The sequence below is a fragment of the Mus pahari genome, chromosome 11, assembly GCF_900095145.1.
Source record: "Mus pahari chromosome 11, PAHARI_EIJ_v1.1, whole genome shotgun sequence".
NCBI lineage: Eukaryota > Metazoa > Chordata > Mammalia > Rodentia > Muridae > Mus > Mus pahari.
In genome coordinates, this window is record NC_034600.1 from 15,786,495 (window position 1) to 15,806,715 (window position 20,221).

The 20,221-nt window shown below is 36.4% G+C and overlaps 1 protein-coding gene across 6 annotated transcripts in view; it reads left to right on the forward strand.

Annotated features, from left to right (window-relative positions):
• Tmem161b (transmembrane protein 161B) overlaps nucleotides 1-20,221 on the forward strand; it is a 72,030-nt gene that overhangs the window by 12,126 nt on the left and 39,683 nt on the right. For 2 of the 6 annotated variants that reach the window (XM_021208340.2, XM_029543953.1), the window contains exon 2: nucleotides 13,690-13,793. The exons of 2 other annotated variants lie outside the window; for them this stretch is intronic. In XM_021208340.2, coding sequence (XP_021063999.1) covers nucleotides 13,690-13,793 — 104 coding nt within the window. Of the gene's footprint in view, nucleotides 1-13,689; nucleotides 13,794-17,539; nucleotides 18,380-20,221 lie in introns of those variants that run through there. 2 more of the 6 variants (XM_029543954.1, XM_029543955.1) reach the window with 2 other exon arrangements.

Consider the following 20,221-nt stretch of genomic DNA (forward strand, 5'->3'; position numbering starts at 1 on the left):
AACTTCTGTTATTTCTTAATTTAATCAGTTCTTCTAGATGTCTTTATTATTATCTTTTCCAAAAACTATAGAGCTGCTAGGTTTGAATACAATTGCATGTATTCTGTTGCATCATAGGTTTAATTCTTAAGAAAATTACCTTGTATTTAGGCATTTTCTTGAGAATTTGTACTTTTAAGCATAACTTCTAATAATTTAAAAAAAAATGTTTTGTTACTGGGGGCTGGAGAGATGGTTGAGAACACTGACTGCTCTTCAAAAGACGTGGGTTTGGTTCCCAGCACCCACTTGGCAGCTCAGACCTGTTTGTAACTCTAGTTCCAGGGAATCTGACGCCCTCACACAGACATAAAAACAGGCAAAACACCAGAGCACATAAAATAAATAAATCTTTAAAAATAGTACTGTGATACTATCTAAAAATTATGTATGTGTTTGTATGTGGATGAGTATGTTCCCATGAGTTCAGGTTCTTAAAGAAGCCAAAAGTGCTAGATGCCTTTGGAGCAGAACTACAGGCCCGTTGGGAGCTTCTTGTAAAGGATCTCGGAACAGAACTGAGGTCCTGAGTGGCATGCACTCTGCTATCCGCCCCTTGCTCCTGGGAGCTAGGATTAAAGGTGTGAACTGTTAGTATGTGCTCTTAATTGTTGAGGTATCTCTCCAATCCAGCACTTCAGTTTTAAAATATGTTAACTTTTTTCTGAGTTAGAAAAATAGTAAAATTTATGTATATACTTTTTGTTTTAAAGAAATTAAAAAATATTTTGTTAATAAAGTATTAATACTAGCAAACTAAAGAGTTCTGTAAACAATTCAGCTAAATTTTTTTTCAGTGGTTAGGAACACTGAATGTTCTTCCAGGGGACCTGGATTAATTCCCAGCACCCACATGGCTGCTCACAACTGTCTCTAAGATCTAACACCCTCACCTAGACATTCATGCCGTCAAAAAAACAATACACATACAAAGAAAAATTTTAAAAATTTGTCTTTTGAGTTCAACTCATAGTTGATACAGTGGTTCTATTTTTAGCAATAAATTGAACATTAAGATGTAGTTATTTTATAGCAAAAGATTAACTATCTGCTATTTGATATGAATTCACAAATCATTCAACGAATCAGTATTAAATATTGCTGAACATAATGTTTTAGCCGCTTTTCTTTTTATCATTATGGAAAAGCATTTATTTGGGGGAGACACATCTTTTACTGAGGTCAGAGGATGGTTCATGAGAGTAGTCTCTCCTTTAGGGATTGAGTTTAGGGGATAAGGCTTGGCTACAAGCACCTTTACACACTGAGCCGTTTTGCCAGCCCTTTTTAGCTGCTTTACTACAAAATTCTTTTATTATTCTCATTTATTATAAAAGCCTTGTTTTGAAAAATCCAGTTTACAGTGCCACTAATGGCTGCTCTAGGCACGGATAGCTCATATAATCAATTCTGTGGTACTGGAATGGCTCATGAGAATGACTTCTTGTCTGTTTATGGTTGTTTTATGTTACTTTTTCCAGTTTTGGCATATGTAGAGGATTTCTTTTTTTGGATTAAGTCTAAACTGTTCTTAATCCCTTGACCTGTTAAAGCAACATTCAAATGTTTTGACTTCTTAAAGCATCCATCTTCAAAGCGTCCATTTAGAGCTCTTAGTCATTCACCTGTGTGATTTTTCCCTTTAATTTTCTAACCCTTCTTTTACCGCCATTGATTTTGATGATAACCCTAGTATTTATTCTATGACTTTTTTTCTCACTTTCAGAGATCCTGTTGGTTGTATGCTGTTCTTCAAGGATATCTCAAATGTTGCCTGGTGTATTATTTGGCTATTGATAAGCTATTTTATCTTGTGTTTATTAATTCTTGTAACATTTAAAGGTTCTAAGTCCTGATAATTCATTTTTCTGATAATGTACCTAAGCTTGTCGTCACTTAGGCAGACTTAAAGTCGCTTGGATAATGATCCATGCAATACCTATGTTCTGCTTTTAACCAAAATTCTCATAAGTTGGAGGTATTCCCTCCTTCTATAGCTTACATCCTCTGCCGGAGCTAATTTGAAATCTCTGAAAAAAAAAATAATCCAAGGAGTTTTTCAACCTCATGGTACTAGCAAACTTATCTAGAATCTTGGCACCATTTATCTGGTTTATCCTGACCTGGTTCATATTACCTGTGATGACCACAGTTTTCACACTTAATATAGTCAGTACTTATACTTCCACTCAATAGGACAAAGACCTAAAGATATACTTTGTTTTTATGCCTTGAGTCTAATCTTACCCATAAATGGTAACATTGAATCTGCCTCTTTTGCTATAACTGTGTGTGTGTGTGGGGGGGGTGTTGTTTTTGATGACTGATTGAAAATAGATTTTTTTTTCTCATACAGTATATCTTGATTACACTTTCCTCATCCTCTACTCCTCAAAGTGCCCTCCCCCTTCCTCCCCTTCCAGAGCCCTTTCCTTTTCTGTCTGCTATGGTATATACACAGAGGAACAGGTGTAGGCCTTGTGCTTGCTGCTTCAGTCTCTGTGATTTCATATGTGCCTTGCTCAGTTGATTCAGAGGACCTTGTTCTCCTGGTGACCTCCATGTCTCCCATCCACCAATCTTCCTTTCCCTTAAATTCTTTCTACCCCTCATCTGCAGGGTCCCTGAGTCAGGTTCTAAAGTCTCTCTCTGTTTAACACCTGGCTCTGGGTCTCTAATTATTCTGTTGAGGAAGTACCTCTGATGTTTAAGGCACCGTTCTAGGTGTATAGCAGAATATCATTAGGAGTTATTTTATTGCTACTTTTTTTTTTTCTTTAGACCAGTAGTGTTTGGTTTTCTAGATGTCTGAGCTATCTAGTCTCTGGTTCTTGGTCATCCAAACAGTGTTGGGTATGGGTTCCATCTTGTGGATGTAGCCTTAAGCCCTGAGTTCATTTCTTCCCATCTACTCCTTTTGAGTGTGATTTCTTCTTTTTGTTTTAGGGCTTTCAGGTGAGCTATTAAGTTGCTGGTATGAGATTTCTTCAGCTTTTGTTGTTGTTGGTTTGTTGGGTTGTTTTTTTTGTTTGTTTGTTTGTTTTAATGTAGGTGCATAGTGCTTTATTCTAGCCTCTTAGAATTGCATTCATTATGTCCCATAAAATCATATATACTGTGTATTTATTTTCATTGAATTCTAGAAAGTGTTTAATTTTTCATTTCTGTCTTTACCCATTCAGTAAAGACTTGTACAGTTTCTATGAGTTTATAAGCTTAATGTTGCTTCTGTTATTGTTGGTATCCAGCTTTAATCTGTGGTGGTCTGATTGCATACAGAGAGTTATTTCAGTTTTCATGTGTCTGCTGAAACCTGCTTAGGTCTGCAAATGTAGTTGATGTTAGAGAAAGTTCTAGGAGGTACTGAGAAGGTTTATTCTTCCATTTGGGTGAAATGTTCTGTAGATATCCATTAGGTCCATTTGATTGATAATGTTTGTTAGTTCCATTATTTCTGTTTAGTTTTTGTCTGGATGACCAATCCATTGGTTAGAGTGGGGTATTGAAGTTTCTCACTATCAGTGTGTAAGGGTCAATATGTGGTTTAAACTGTAGTAGTGTTTCTTTTACAAAGTTGAATGCCCTTGTGTTTGAGGCATAAGATGTTAAGGATTTAGATGTCTCTTTGGTAGGTATTTTCTTTAATGAGTTAGTAGTGTCCTTTCCTGTATCTTCTGATTGGACTTGTTTTGAAGTCTGTTTTGATAGATACTCAAATAACTACTCTACCTTGCTTCTTAGGTCCATTTGCTTAGAATATTTTTTCTAGCCCTTTGCCCTGAGGTAGTATCTGTCACTGATACTGACATTGAGTGTGTTTCTTGGATGCAGCAGCAGGATGGATCCTGTTTTCACTTCATTTTGTTAGTCTGTGTCTTTGTACTGGGGAATTGAGACTATTGATACTGAAAGAGATCATTGATCTTTGGTTCTTGGTTCCTTTTATTTTCCTGGTGCCTGTGTGTGTGTGTGTGTGTGTGTGTGTGTGTGTGTGTGTGTGTTTGTGCATATGCTTCCGTATGCTTCTCTTTTGATTTTGCTGGTGTTTATTCCCTGTGATTTCATGGGTATAGTTAACTTTAGTTTGGAGTTTTCCTTCTAGCACTCTCTGTAGGGATGGATTTGTAGATAGTGTTTAAATTTGGATTTATCATGGAATATCCTATTTTGCCTTCAATAGTGATTGAAATTTTTTCAGGGTATAGTAGTCTGGGCTGGCATTTGTGGTCTCTTCTACTCTGCAGCATATCTGTCTAGGACTTTGTGGCTTTTAGAGTCACCTTTCTAACTGGTCTTCCTTTATATGTTACTTGCTCTTTTTCCCTTGCAGTTATTAATATTCTTATAGTATGTTTGATTATTATGTGGCAAAGAGACCATTTCCTGCCCCCAGACAAAGCTTCTCTGTGTAACAGTCCTAGCTGTCCAGGTATTGGTTTTGTAGGTCGGGCTGACCTTGAAGTCTCAGAGATCTGCCTGCTTTTATTTCCTAAGTGCAGGGATTAGAGGTCTGTGCTACCATTCCCTGCCTCAAGGTGACTTTCTGATCCAATCTGTTTGGTAGTCTGTGATTCTTATATCGCTGTTAGATATCAATGTTAGGTTAGGAGAATTTCTACTATAATTTTGTGATAAACGTTTTCTGGACCTTTGAGCTGGGATTCTTCTCCTTCCTCTATTCCTATTATTCTTAGGTGTGATCTTTTCATAGTATTGCAGGTTTCCTGGCTGCTTTGTTTCAGGAGGTTTTTTGGATTTAACATTTTCTTTGACTGATATATCCATTTTATGTCATATCTTCAACACCTAAGAGTCTCTCTTCTATCTCTTATATTCTGTTCATGAAGCTTTCCCTGTAGTTCCTGTTGGAGTTCCTACATTTTTTCTTTTCTAGCATTCCTTCGGTTTGTTTTTTTCTTTTCTCATTCGATTTCTATATTCTGGTCTTAAACAGTTTTATCCATATTATCACACTGTTTCTTTGTGTTTTCCTATATTTCTCTAAGGAACTTATTCATTACCTCTTTAAGGACCTCTTTCATCTTCATATAGTTAGTTGGTGTTAAGTTGTGCTTCAGTTATGCTGGGATATTGGGTCATGCTGTGGTAGGATAACTGTTCTAGTGGAAATACATTGTCCTGGTTGTTCTTGTGTTTTTATGCTGGTGTCTAGGCATCTGGAAATGGTTTGATTATAGGCCTAGGTGCTGATTTCTGCATTTGTCTTTGTGAGTGTGATGCCAAGGTGTTCCTGGTAGGAAGTTTTCTATGGATGTGATAGTTATGACTATTGTGGGTACCAGGTAAAATGTGTTTCTGGATATTGAGTGCTGACACATAGGAATAGGGGTAGGCTAGGGGTGTAAGGGGATCCATAGGAGGGAGGAGAACAGAAGGTTCAATGCTTTTTTTTTTTTTTTTTTTTTGGTCTATTTGGATTGGCAATGAGAGTGGGGGGATGGGCAGTGAAGTGAGGTCACCCCAGAGTGTATGCTATAGTGCTGGGAATTAGACTAGGGGTTAGAGAAGGGAAGATGCCTGCTTAGAGTTTTGGGCAGGGATAAAGCAACAAATGGGGAGAGGGAAGGTCTGTAGGATCCACAGGGGATGCAGGCAGAGGAGGAAAGAAAGAAAACTTTAGCAGGCATTCTTTTACAGAACTGGGGATGAGGCTGGAATAGCAAACCTGCAGGAATTCTATGTGGTTTTCTGGCTTGTGGTGGGTTAGTGAGGGGTACCTGCTGAAGTTGAGGGCTGAAGTACAGTGCTAGTTGGTGTAGACAGGTTACAAGGGGAAGATTGCAAGCAGGGCAGAGAGAGCTGTCATGGGTGTTTTGCTGAAGAGCTGGACTTAAGATTCAGGGATTGGATTTAGAGGGGGAGGGGAGTGATGAAGGTTGGCTTCCCTGTTTCCCTGCCTCAGCTCTCAGCTATCCTGTCCCAGTAAATGCCTGACTGGTGTTGGAGGTTAGGAGAGTGGAGTGATTGGGAGAAAGACGGTTTAGTGAGAAAATCTTTGTGAGTCATAGGGTATGGGGTCAGAGAGAAAAGGGAGACCTCGAGTTTTCTGCTACAGAGCTTGGGGATGAGGCTGGAGGTTTGGATATTGGGGAGAAGAAGGAGAGGTGTGGATCCACTGTCAGTCTACTTGACTGGACTGGCCCTTGAGTGAATCAGATGTCATTCCTTGAACCAGACTTTCGAAGACCACTTTTGTAGACTCATTTATTCCGTAAACTTGGAGGGTTACTTAACACTGGACAATGATACTTGTTTTAAGATTTACCACCTTTTATTTGTGGGTGGTGGTGAAGGAAGAGTTAGCATTTCAGTATGAAATCAACATACAATGTAAGAAATATTATATCCTTTTACATTGAACTTAGCTATAGTTGTTTCTTTGGCCTATGTAGTATAGCCATATCAATTGTAATTATGAGTCAAAAGCAGTAATGTTTCATTAGTTTTTTATATATAAAGAGAAGACAAGTCTGTGTTATCAGTTGTAAGTTTAAGTAGTCAAGTAACACGTGTATTCGTAACTATTTGGGGTTGAATGTATTTTACACACTACAAAGGTCTACTGCATATGAATTTTTCATCAGTCTTAAGCATTGCCTGAGTGAAATGTCCTTCAGTGGCACTTGCTGTTTTCTGTGCTAAGCTCACCAACCAGCCTGTTCTTTTGGTTACTTGTGTAACTTAAAACAGAAATTGAATGGGTCCTTAGTATACTTAATGCTTTACCGGCTTGCTAGCTCCCATTTCCCTGTAAATTAAGTCACAGCACGCACTCTTACAAACCTGAGTTTTGTCAGTCTGTCTCGAGCAGAGTGACTATGCTTACCAGATCAGTAAACAGGTATTTTCTGCAAAGCTGAGGCTGTAGTCAAGTGTCCTTGGGTAGCTTCTCTGAGGCTTGCCACCTGCTTCTTGAGAGTCTTTCAGTCTACCACTTGGTTATATTGTATTAGCCACCCCAAAGGGAACCCTTCTCAGCTGTAGTCTCCTGTTGTTAGCCTTTACACTCATTCACCCTTTACACTCAGGCATACTCAGTTTGATTTTCTTCTGGAATGGTCTCTCTCTGTCCATACTTCCTGGTTTTAACTGCTGTTTGTTTGTTTGTTTTTCCTTTTTGTATTAGAACTTCTTTTTGATTAAGCAGATTACTAATGTGTCTAATTCTGTATATGCTCATTGCCCTATTTCTGGCTACTTAGACTTCTAAAATGTTATTTTTAATCAAACAGAATATGAGCGTTAAATACTTCCCATGTTAGAAGCTTTGTTGCCATGACAAAATACCTGACATGATTAAATACAAAAGCATTTTAAAGATTTGTAGTGTTAATATTATTGGTCCATGTCAACTCCTCCCTTGTTTCTGACAGTGTACTGAGGCAGGATAGCATTGCCTTTTTGAGAAGACAGAAAGGCAGATGGGAAAGGGATAGGAACAAATCGTACCTTTTAAAGAAACACCCTTAAGGGACTTACTTCCCCTCATCCACGCCTACCCACCTTGTAGTTCCTATCATTTCAAATTATATGACCTCATCATTGAATGACCCCTTCATTATTCAGGCTAAATTATATCATCTCTCAATGAGATCAGCCACCTGGAGATGACTCCTTTTGAGGGAATATTTCATATTCAACCTAGTGCTCCTGTGTTTTAAAGGTTCTTGGTGATCAGAACTTTGGGAACACATTCACACTCACTCTCCCTCTCTCTCTTTTTTGTCTCTCTCATATTTATGCTTGTCATTTAACCTGGAATTTCCATTGTTTGTGAAATTTCAAATTTTATCTTAGGTTTCCCCATTTCTATGAAACGTTTATATCCAGTTTTTCAATTTCTATAGCACGTCTTTATATTGTGCAAATTTGTTCCCAAATATTATCTTGGATTATAAATTTTGTTAATACTGATTCTTTATAATTTCATTCATTCGGCTGTTACATGCTGCACTTGCTGTCTACTCTAATCCATTCTAAATGATACTGCTCTGAGTGCAGGAGGTGTAACTGTCAATAAAAACAGGTTTTTGTGCTAAGTTGCTGGTCACAGCTAGCAAGATACCAGCTTATGTATATTAGAGAGGTTTTATTGGAGCTTTGTTTGTTTTGAAATATGTGACCTGTGTGGCACAGGCAGGATGCCAACTTTTTGTAGCCTCACCTCAAACTTGCAGTCTTCTTGCTTTGGTTTCCTGAGATTATAGGCAGATGTCACCATAACTAGCAGGACAGCATGTTTTTGCTGTTTAGATTTATTTTTGTGATGGTATAATTTGTTTTATAGTGTTTTGTTATTGTTTGAAATTAATTAAATTATCACTGTGCACAAACACAGACATGAATAGTTCCTGTCACTAAAATAAGAGACGCTGCTGTCCTGTTTCCTACTTGAACTTCAGGTCCTCTTCTCTCATTTGAGCCTTGGGTTAGTGCTGCTGACCTCTTCCATATTTGTTCTTGGTCTCCAGAAGAATTTTCTTAACTGTTCACCATATCCTACCACGTTTCATGGTATTATAGCCTTAAGTTTAAATTTTAAGTCGGGTACTCTCATCTCTTGATATCTGGTTTTGGCCTTCCATCTTTCCCATTCAGCAGTTAGCACTTTTGATTGACCACACTACTGCCTCTTGAATACTACCTCTTGAATTGACCTTCCATAGTGACCTGTCATAGTTTTGTTCTCAACTTCTCTCCCCTTTGTTGTATTGTCATAGAATGCTCATGTTTTCATCACTTTTTAATAGAATATGTAACTCTCATCTAAAAGGTGTCTTAGTCAGGGGTTTCTTTTCCTGTACAAACATCATGACCAAGAAGCAAGTTGGAGAGGAAAGGGTTTATTCAGCTTACACTTTCCACATAGCTGTTCATCACCAAAGGAAGTCAGGAGTGGAACTCAAGCAGGTCAGGAAGCAGGAGCTGATGCAGAGGCCATGGAGGGATGTTACCTACTGGCTTGGTTTGCTTCCCTTGGCATGCTCAGCCTGCTCTCTTATAGAACCCAAGACTACCAGCTGAGGGATAGTACCACCTACAAAGGGGTCCTCCTCCCTTGATAGCTAATTGAGAAAATGCCTTACAGCTGGATCTCATGTAGGCATTCCCTCACCTGAAGCTCCTTTCTCTGTGATAACTCCAGCTTGTGTAAAGTTGACACAAAGCCTGCCAGTACATAAGGTGTGTACTAACTGCTCATTAGAGGTCAAGACCACACACATTTCCTTGCTGCTTGTCTTCTAAAGCACCATATAGTGGCTTGTTCCTGAATACATGTTAATTACATGATCTCAGTAGACTTTAGTAGAAGAATCACTAAATTTGAAATTAGGTACCTGGGTTCAATGTAAGTCCATAACCAAGTAGTTGTATGATTTAGGTCATTTAAATTGTTTTCCTTTGTTAATTGTCTAGAGGTTTGTTAAGTGCCTAAAGTGTGAATTCTTAAGTGTTGTATTACTCTAGGTTGAAATGATGTTTTCTGTTCTTTTGGAGTAAAATGATGTTCACATGTTTAAGAAATCAGTACCAGCATAACTTTCTTTCAGCCACTAAACATTTTAAACTGTTGAGAAACAAACAAAAAAATGTGAAGGTCAATGGGTAATAGCAATAGCCTTTCTCCTTTTTGTTGCCTAACTTACTCAGGAGATGCTAATTGAAACCATTTGGGGTGATGTGAGTCCCAAGTTTACATGCAAATATGCCTTTTAATAGTAAACAGTGTGTGTTTCCTTTCAATTTGTTTACCAGCAGGAGAGCTACTTTAATGAAACAGAACAATGTCAACTCCACTGAAGGTGACATAATTTTCAAAGTTTGAAATTTAAAATTGCAGCTTGTTTGTATTTCTCTATTGAAGTTTTGTTTCTAGTGTTGACATGCAAAAGAAACTATTGGTATTTAGTTTTTTATTTCTTGGAGAATTACTTAATTTTCATTGGTAAGATTTTTTTTAACCTGCTCAGAAACTATTACTGACAAAAATTATAATGGTCATTCTAGACACTAGATATAACTTCCTCGCTCTTGATGGCCTTAGGTTAGTAGACTTGGAAAGGTTCACTGCAATTTACCATAGGTTTCACAACTCTTTTGGGTTCCTAAACTGTTTCATAAGTTAATTTTCCTAGTTCCAGTTGTCAAGGGAGTTTGAACAGAGGAAGTGAATCCAGATAGAAACTGTTTGACCAAGTTATTATTTTAAGGTCCCAATAAAAACCATTAAGAGTGCATGGTGGAATGTTTGAGATTCAGCTGTGATAGTCTTTGAAGCTTCAGTGTATCCGTTTAAAAGCTTTATGTTGTGAAATTTTCTTAACTCCATAGTTAAATTTCTTTAAAAATATCCTCTGTTAAAGAAAAAAAAATCACTTGAAAGTGATTAAGAGACTTGAAAATGTTCAAATCTGATAATAATGCTACAGTTGCTCATGCAACTTAGAACTTGGTCTAAGTTAGTACTAGTAAAATAGTAAATAAGACAATTCTCCAAAAAATACAATTTTCACAGTGTACCTCTCCTATATGTGTGTGAAAAGAAGAAACTATGGTGAAATCTTTTTCACATAATTTTAAAAGGACTCTTACTATAGATCCCTGCTTTCGGGTAAAAGTGCTGTTTTCTTTTGTATCATGTATGTACTCATCTACCAGGGACCCCTTCTAGGAAAGACTTAGTGATTTCCTTTAGAAAGCTGAAAGATTCCTGTTAGGTAATCATGTGTTTAGCACAGTGTGTGGATGAGGTTTTGGAAAGCTATTTTCAGCTTTACTTCAGAAGAGGAAAGTGACATAGTAAATTGAACAAATGAGAGTTTCATGTTTGCATTGAATAATTTGTCCATGAACTAAAATACTGAGAATATACCAGCTTTGCCTTTCTCAAGATGAGTCTCCTTAAGTCTCTTTTTGGCTTCATATTTGATCAGTCGTTCAATTTTTCAACATTATTTCTAGAATGCTTTTTTTCCCTCCAGGTACCAAAGGTATAACATCATTATTTTGGAGCCTGGATTGTTAAGTCTGTTTCTCTGACTTTTGTTGGATCATTTGTACATTACATGATTTGCATCTTTAACAGTAGTGCTCTTAACAGCAGTATCTCACTACAGTTTGTAATTTGAAAGAAGAGAAGTGATATCCTTCTCCACTTTATCGTGTTCTATCATATACATTGTTTAGATCAATCTTCCTGAAATAACATTCTATAGCAGTGACTTTTTATTAAGTGTGACTAAAATATGGTTTAACTGTTGAGGACAGAAATGACTGTCCTGTTAAACTGAAATTGTCAGTGTGTCTGTGAGTGGCCATATTGCTGACCTTGACACTCTGGGCTGCTCTCGCCGTTTTCAAGGCCAGTCTGAGTGATGCTCACTTTATCTACAACACTTTACTAACTGCAAACTCCTTTGCCATTTAAATCTATAATTTTAAAGAAACCAACCAGGCACACTGTTAAAGAGTTTTTTTGTGGTTACATTCAGAGTATAGAAATTGCAGAACTTCTGTTACAAACTACAGGTAAAAAAGTGGAGAATATAAAGTGTAGTAATGTACCCATGGATGCAAAACAAAATGAAAGGTGCCTTATTTGTAGCCCAGTTGCCTGAGTTTAAGGCATTAAAGCATGTGCAAATAAAGTAGAATTGAAAAGGCTTTGATATACCTTTTAAAAGCAGTCCTGTTTAAGAAGCACCTCTCAACTTCTAATGATAGTAATCACTCTTACCCAGTTCAGTGAAGTAGATTGGATTATTGTCTCTGTGGAAACAAAGGTCCAGTGTTTAAATAGATGGTGTGCCGCATCCACACTGCTATGTAAATCCAGGATTTGATGAGGAATATAGTTCTGCCCTCACACTTCCACTCTTAGTTCAGTCAGTGGTCTATAATCATTCACTTTGTGTAGTAAAGAGCTGGGTTTTGCTGGGGTTTTGTAGTGTTTTGTTTTTGTCTTTCTGTTTCTTTACAGATGTGATAGCTCAGTTTGGCTTCCGACTCGGAATCAGTCTTCCTGCCTCAGCTTCCGTTGTCATTCACCACCAGGTCTGGCTTTGCATATACTGCTCTTTTTATGATTTTTGAGACAGGGTCTCACTATGTAGCCTCTTGCCTCAGGTTCCTGAGTGCTGGGATTGAAGGTTTGTGCCACTATGCCCAGCCTGATGGTTTTAAAGTTTCCTATTTTCATTCTTAAATGAAAATGAATTAGAGAATGGTGACAAATGGTGACTTACACCATATACATACTCGTAATTTACTGTTTTTTTTTTCTTGAAAATAGGAGTTCCCCCCTCACATGATATATCCTGATTAGTTTCCCCTTTATCTACTCCTCAGAGTTCCTCCCTACCTCCCCTCTAGTCCAGATCCACTCACTTCCCTTTCTATCTTTAATTGGAAAATAAACAGGTTTCTAAGTAAACAATGAAATAAAATATAAGATAAAAGAAAAATTAACACTTTGGAATAGGACAAGACAAACAGAAGGAAAAGAGCCCAGGGAAAGTCACAAGAAACAGGTGTAGATGTGGGGACCCACTTGTTACTTAGGAATCACATTTTAAAAAGCTAATAAACTGGAAGCCATAAATACATATAGAAAGGAAAGAAAGAGAGGGGAGAGGGAGAATATAAATAATAATCCCAGGCTAGCAAATAAAGAGAGGGGAAACACACACATACACACACACACACACACACACACACACACACACACACACAAGAATCAATAAACACTGCTCCTTGATATCTGTCAACATTAATGGTTTCAATTTTCCAGTAAAAAGACATAGAGTAAGAGAATGAACATGAAATGGAACCATTTTTCTACCCCATCCATGAAACAGACCTTAACATCGAGAATAGACTCTGTCTCAGGTTAAAGGGTTTGAAAAGATCTAAGCCAATGAATCTAAGAAGTAAGCTGGTGTAGCTGATCTAATATCTGACCTGAAAAAATAAAAAAGCTTCAAACCAAAAGCAGTCAATATAGGGAAGGATACTACATACATAACAACAACAAAAAAATCTGCAAAGAAAACATTTAAAGTCTTAATATTGATGCATCAAACACAAGGATGCTCAAGTTAGTAAAAGAAAAACTACTAAGCTTAAATCACATATTGACCCTCACACACTGATAGTGGGAGATTTTACTTCCACACTCTTGACAATAGACAGGCCATCCAGACAAGCACTAGATAGACATGCTAGAGCTAATTGATGTTAAAAAGCAGATGAACCTAACAGATATTTACAGAACAGTTCACCCAAACAAAAACAACGGTCTTCTTAGAACTTCACCAAAATTGACCAGGCACCCTTAATTTATATAGAGTATTCTTGGGAATAAATTTTGAATGGTTGGTCTATTTTACATGTGTTCACATGCATGTGATACTTCGGTAATTTGAAGAGAATTTTGGAAGTGAAACCCATACTGTAGTTTAAACAAAGTATGTGTTCCTGAATACCTAAATGCCACAAGAACAAGATATTTTAATGTTAAAGCCAGTTTTCTTAAAAATAGAATTTTCAAAATGTATAGAGAGTTTTCCAACAGGGTCCCCAAACATTAATAATTTATTGTTAAATTTATTTGTTTCTTTTTTCACACAGGGTGTGATAGGTATACAGCTGGTTGTTACCATGGTGATGGCCAGTGTCATGCAGAAGATTATACCTCACTATTCTCTTGCTCGATGGCTACTCTGTAATGGCAGGTAAGGAAGGGATAGGCTGATTGCAATGGGCACATTTTCTGTTTGTTTTGAGACAAGCTTTCATATAGCCCAGGCTGGCATAGAGTTCCCTATGTAGTTAGGTACTTTCAGTTCCCTGTCTTTAATCTTCCTGTCTTACAAGTACTAGGATTATGAGCATATACCATGTCATATAATGCCTGGCACCGGCAGTCTCCAGCTTCTAAGGCTGAGTAACTTCCTCTAAGTACAAATGTGAATCTGATTCCAAAATAATAAGAGTGAATTTTAAGAGAGAGTCTTGCTTTCTCTTGGCATGGTGGTTTAACTGTATAGCACAAAAGCAATAGGACAGATGAGATCCAGTCCCTAATCCCATTCTTCCTTTTCCTTATGTCTATTCTCTGACCACTGAAAATAGGAAGTTTTTTTTCTAGTTACCTTTAAAAGCTGGTCAGCAAGAGGGTGAAAAGATAGAAGCAAATGCTTAAATGTTGGAAAGAAATTAGAATAAATGCCATGCTTTTGGTGACTTAATTTAAAAATTAGTATAAGAACCAGATATTCTTTGTTTTATTGCAGATAATTTTAATCTCCTTGATTCAGTGAGGAAGTAGAATTATGTTGTATTATTTATTCTGTTGTACTGTAAACATAATACTATTTATCTCCACTCTAGATTGACATGCTAGGTTCTCATAATATAAAATCAGAAAAAAAAAAGAAGCTAGATGATAAAGTTATGGAGAAATCTGTACAGAGAAATGCAAGTTTTGAACAATCCTGGGCAGTTATAAAATGCTACTTTAGTACAAAATAGCTACTTCAATAGCTGATTAAATGCTGACCACTGTCTTTGTTTAGGCCTTTGAAGTTTGAACACAGTGAGTGGCTCTCTTACTAAAAATTTTTTTGTACAGCAAGACAGATAAGCCTTTAATTTAGAAGGCTATTCTTTTTACAGAATTTAAGTTTCTTTCACCTATATTTTCTATTTTATTCGTGTTTGCTATGTTTTGTACTTTTTTCCTTTGTGATAGTCAAATATAGGAAAATATTCAAACTTTAAAGTTTTTAATACAGCATATTTGCATGTATACTGATTATGTACTGAAATAAACTGTTTAAATATATTTTAAATGAATAAAGAGTGATGGACATTTTTGATAAAATTGTTATGTGTACAAATCTATCATTTGTGACTGGGATTTTATGTACCTTCCATAATCTTATAACTTAATTTGCATTCTATAGATTATGAAAGAATAAAATGTCAGCTGGGCAAATTATCATTAGTTCTAAGTAAATGACTTAGAAATAAACATATAAAACCTAAAAATGTGTAAAATAAATTTGTTAAAGTAATATGTTATAAGCTTTTCAGTTGAACCTAGGGTAGGTACTATATATGTTAAGAGCTAAGGTTTCTCACTGAGCTACATCCTATCAAAGTTTGGTCTTTTATAGGATGTGTGAAACTCAGTCTTTAAAGTGAAACATGAAGTTGATTTTCTTGTGATTGTTACTTGTTCTTAAAAACAATGCATTTTGTATTGATTAAGGCTGCCTTTAATGCAAAATGAAGTTCTGTTAAAAGCCATATAAGTTGTTACTTTTATGTTATTATTTTGTGTTCTCACTGTTTTGTCTTGTGTTTTAATTTACCTACCTTCTTAAGGTTTTATGCTGGCATTTGAAGTCCACAAAAGCCAACTCTCAGCACTGTTAACTAACTCAATAGAATAAGGTATTGATTTATATATAGCATTTAGGATAAATTACTCATGTCAACCTTCAATGATATGAAACCATACTGCGTTTAAAATTGATACCATCTTAGAGGCACATGTACTATTGATCATAAATTACAGTTTTTATTTGAAGCCATTTGAGCAATTGAAACTATTATATGATGGCTTGGGAATTACTATGTTTGGTAGAACTGTTTAGTAAGACCATTTATGTGAAGAATACATGTGTAGGTAGATACCACGGTATTAGTCAACAGTATGCTAAAGAATTTGGGTGAATTTTTTTTTAATTTTTTGTTTTTATAGGTATCATCTTATTAATTTATTTCATAATAATATAAATAAGTTATAATTTTCTTAAAGGTTAGTACTTGGGTTTATGTTAACTTAATTCCTTGAATCTCTATGACTTCTGCATCTTTGCAGTGCAGAGGTTAAAGTGGCACCTGATGAAGTATATTGACTTGATAGTTAGGCTTGTTTTCCAAAGGAGTCAGTGCTTTCAAAGAATAAACACCTGTACCTAAAAAAATAAGCAAGATTTTAAAATTAACAAGCCTTTTAACATAAAAATTTATTCTTTTTCTAGTTCTCACTAACATTGCCATAATTTTAACATTTTTTGTTTGTTTAAAAAGAGAAAAACTGTAAAGTCTTTATATTCATATAAAGCATAGGACAATTTTTTAAAAAACTAAATACGTCATTTGGATATTCTAAGTGAAGTAAGAATGAGATACATTGGGACATATAACCTGCAGAGTCCCAGTACCTGGTTAATATGGCTTCACATCTGTCAGACAGGAAAGGGGAAACTGGGGTGGCAGTGTGATTGGACAGCTGTTTCAGTGGATTCCTCACAAAATAGTGATGAAGGAATTAAGTTATCTTTTAAGTGGTGAAACATATTCTACTTGTCCTGCATTTTGTGGGCTTTTCTCTCTATGACCTCAGAGTCAACTGTTAAATGCTGTGCTGGTTGGCAAGTGAAAAGAGAGTGGATTATGAATCGAAAGATTCTGAGGTACCAAGCCTAGTACTCAGACTCATGTATTTATAGCTGGTGGTAGTTTGACTAGTTAGTACCTGAAGGTCAAGGGGAAGCTGAGGCGATTTTATTGTACCTCGGATATAACAAGATAGCTGAGCAGCTGTTTCTCTTTTCGCATATGTAGTGATAATTCCACTTTACCCATGGGAGTCGATTGTAGGTAACATACTCAGGTCCATATGATGACAAATAAACAGCTTCAGACCTTCCTTTAGAAGCCCAAGTCATGGTCTAGTGCCACAGTCCCCCCTAAAGCTGTGATGGCACTTTCTACTACATTCCATCACAGTCTGAAAATACTAAATGGAAAAGCTTCAAAAATAAAGTTTTTAAAAATGACATACCATTCTGAATAACATAATGAAACTGCACTCTCTTCCTAACTGGTCACACTACATGTGACCTGCCCGTTCATCACTTAATCCTAGGTCGGGATAAGGTTTACTTTTGTGGTGTCAGGGTGCTGTATTCAAGTTATCTTTACATCATAGATCAGGTTCCTTACATCATTTACCCTTCAAGTCAACTGATCATCCAGGCATTGTATTACCTCACTCTATCGCAAAAAAGTCAGTAGTACAGTGAGATTGTGAGAGGCAGTATTAAAGACTTTTATTACAGTATCTTGTTATAATTTTTCTATTTGTTACTTTCTTACTGTACCTAATTTATAAATTAAACTTTATTCAAGGGTATATTTGCATACAAAACATAGCATATATATGGTTTGATAGTGTCTGCAGTTTCAAAGACCTACTAAGGGTAAGTAGTATATACCACTGAACAGACTGTCCCCATCTTGTCCTCGAACTGTCCCGTGTGAACAGGATTGTAAATGTGATCTCTAACCACAAGTAGAACTGAAGTTTCTGTTGGCAGTTGAGTAAATAGGATTACCTTTTTTTCTTTTTTCCTTGCAGTGCTTTGCCTTTCAGAGAATGTCATGGATGTGTAGACTGTCCTTTTATATGTGCATCATATATATTCATATATAGATAGTTGCAGCTAGCATATGATTAAACTTACTGTGTTCTTAGTGGTATTCTTTGGCACCTAGCCATCTTATATTCTAAATGAGAAGGGACACCAACATTGATTTTGATTATAGAAGTATATTTGCCATGAGGTAGATCTTAAATACTATCTTATTGCTCAGTCTGTGTACCTCTTACTGTATCATTCTTTGTGTTTTATATTCATTCCATCCTTCCAACCATTAATAAAATACATATTGGTCTAAAGTCTGAAACTTCTTGAATATTCGTTTAAATACCACAAGCAGACAGTCCAACACTTGTGTTCAAGGTAATAGTGAATGTATGTACATTGAAAACACTGTTTAAATTGCCTTCAGGCTGTGTGTATATTAAAGCAAATTTCATAATTACATTTGAATCCCAACCGTGGAATACCATGTGCAAGTAAATATTCCAGGATCTAAATCCTAAAACCCATCTGGTCCTAAGCATTTGGTTACAGGTTTACTTGGCCTCTATAAATTATATGAAACGTTAGTTTTCTTTTTAAGATTACTAGACTATGATAAAGGAATTTCTCCTTTAATAAGAAGCTGTGTAGTAAGTAGCATTTCTAGGCCAGTAACCCGTGAACTCTATTACTGACCTTGAAAACAACTCTAGATTCTAAGACTCTGAGACTCCCACCCGGTTCTGAGAAGTTGATTATTTGCATAGAGTAAAACAGCTTCTCTAGCTACTTAATTGAATAACAAACAAAATTCCCTACTTCCTATTGTAATTAAAGTGACTTTTGTTTTGAACTTTGCTTGACCCCTCTTCACAGAGGTAAGTGACAGGTCTTCCTACCTTTTGAATGGTGGGCTTACGGTGCTGCTGGCTCCATGCTTTTTTTACCTAACCTTGCTTTTCAGTTTCCTTATTGCTCAGCATAAGCAATATGGATGCATTCATTCTCGTGCATGCATTCATTCGCTCTACATGCTACATGTTGAGTTTTCTATCTCTCAGTTTGCTCTGCTACCCTCAATCCTATGTTTCTAAGCAGAAATGTATTTTGGGGTTTTTGAGATGGCTCAGTGGGTAAAAGTGCTTGCTGCACAGATGTGAAGGCCCGAGTTCAGTCACTATAATTCATGGTAGAGGAAAAAACTAACTTTCCACATTTGTACCTTGGCATGCATGCTCTTTTGTACTATCGTGTTCTCGTGTCCCCGTCCCCCCCCCCCGCCACACACACATTCACATATTTAATAATAGTTTAAAATTAAATAATTTATAGTTTGGTCAGATGTACTGCCATATTGTTTCATTCCACACTGCATAGGCAGGGTGATAGAACATCTCAGTGTTCAATTATTTTTTTCCTCTTGTTGATTGCCTGTTGTCTGAGTCAGCAAGTTCCTTTTTATGAGAGAAACCTACTGTTCACATGCACAGTAGGTAGGACTTAAGACCTATGGGAGAAGTTAAATATTCACCTTCTACCTTTATGGAATGTTAGAGTCCTTGCTCTCTTTGCCTTAATTAACTACAGGTCCAGAATGTTAGTGATATTCCTTGAACATTGTCAACAAAGAGCAGATTATTTCTCCCCACCTGTGGACATGGTAGAGTACAAACTAAACTTGTGATCAGTTCCTGCCTTTGTAGTTTAAGTCGCTGTAACAAAGTACCATAGGTTGAGTGACTTATGACATCAGAAGCCTGTCTCACAGTTCTACAGCCCAGAGATCAGGATGCTACCATGACCAGTTTCTGCTGAGTCTTTACCCATTGGCACAACGCAGACTCTTTGTATTTTCAACATGACAGAAAGAGTAAGTCAAGTTCTGTATTAAAAGAGCATGGATCCCATTCATGGAGGCTCTATGTTTGTGACCTCATTTCCTTCTCATAGCCCAGAGCCAGATAGCTCACACTGGCTACTAGATTTTAACAGAAGAATTTGGAAGGCACAGACATTCTGTTTCTATCAGTGGCCTGTGTTATATACCCCGCAATTTTCATAATGACATGGTAAAACCTTTCTAGCTTGCTCTGTTAATACTGTGTTTTTAACGTGTTCATGTTCAGATTTCCTTCTGAAGAGGTTTGGTGTAAATGGCACTGCTGCTCAAACCTTACATAAAGTCCACACTGATAATGCTATTGTTTCCTCTACTTATTTTTCAGTGTTGCTGAGTTGTTATAGTGGTCAGATATTTTATGACAATAACTTATATGAGAATGGCCACTGTAAACTTGATTCAGTAATTTAGTAAAGTACAACAGCAGCTTAACTTATTATTTGAAATATTGCTACTAATATAAACTCAACAAAAGTGAAAAAAAACCCCACAGTCGCAAACCAAATTGCCTGCTAGCAAATACATTGAAATTAATCCATTCAAATGTAAGATTTTCAGTCTCAGTGAGAGCCTTTCATTATTTCCACTTCAAAAGCAGTATATACCTGCAGCATGAAAGATAAAGATGATTAACTGATAAAATATATATATATATATATATATATATATATATATATGATAGCAGATTAATTAAATGCCGATGACCTAAAGGTATTAAATCAATGTCAATTTTGTTGTATTTCTTCCTAATCTTTTCTACTTGATTTGTCCATTAGTTATGGCATAGTTCATGTCTAGATTTACATTACACTTTTCACTT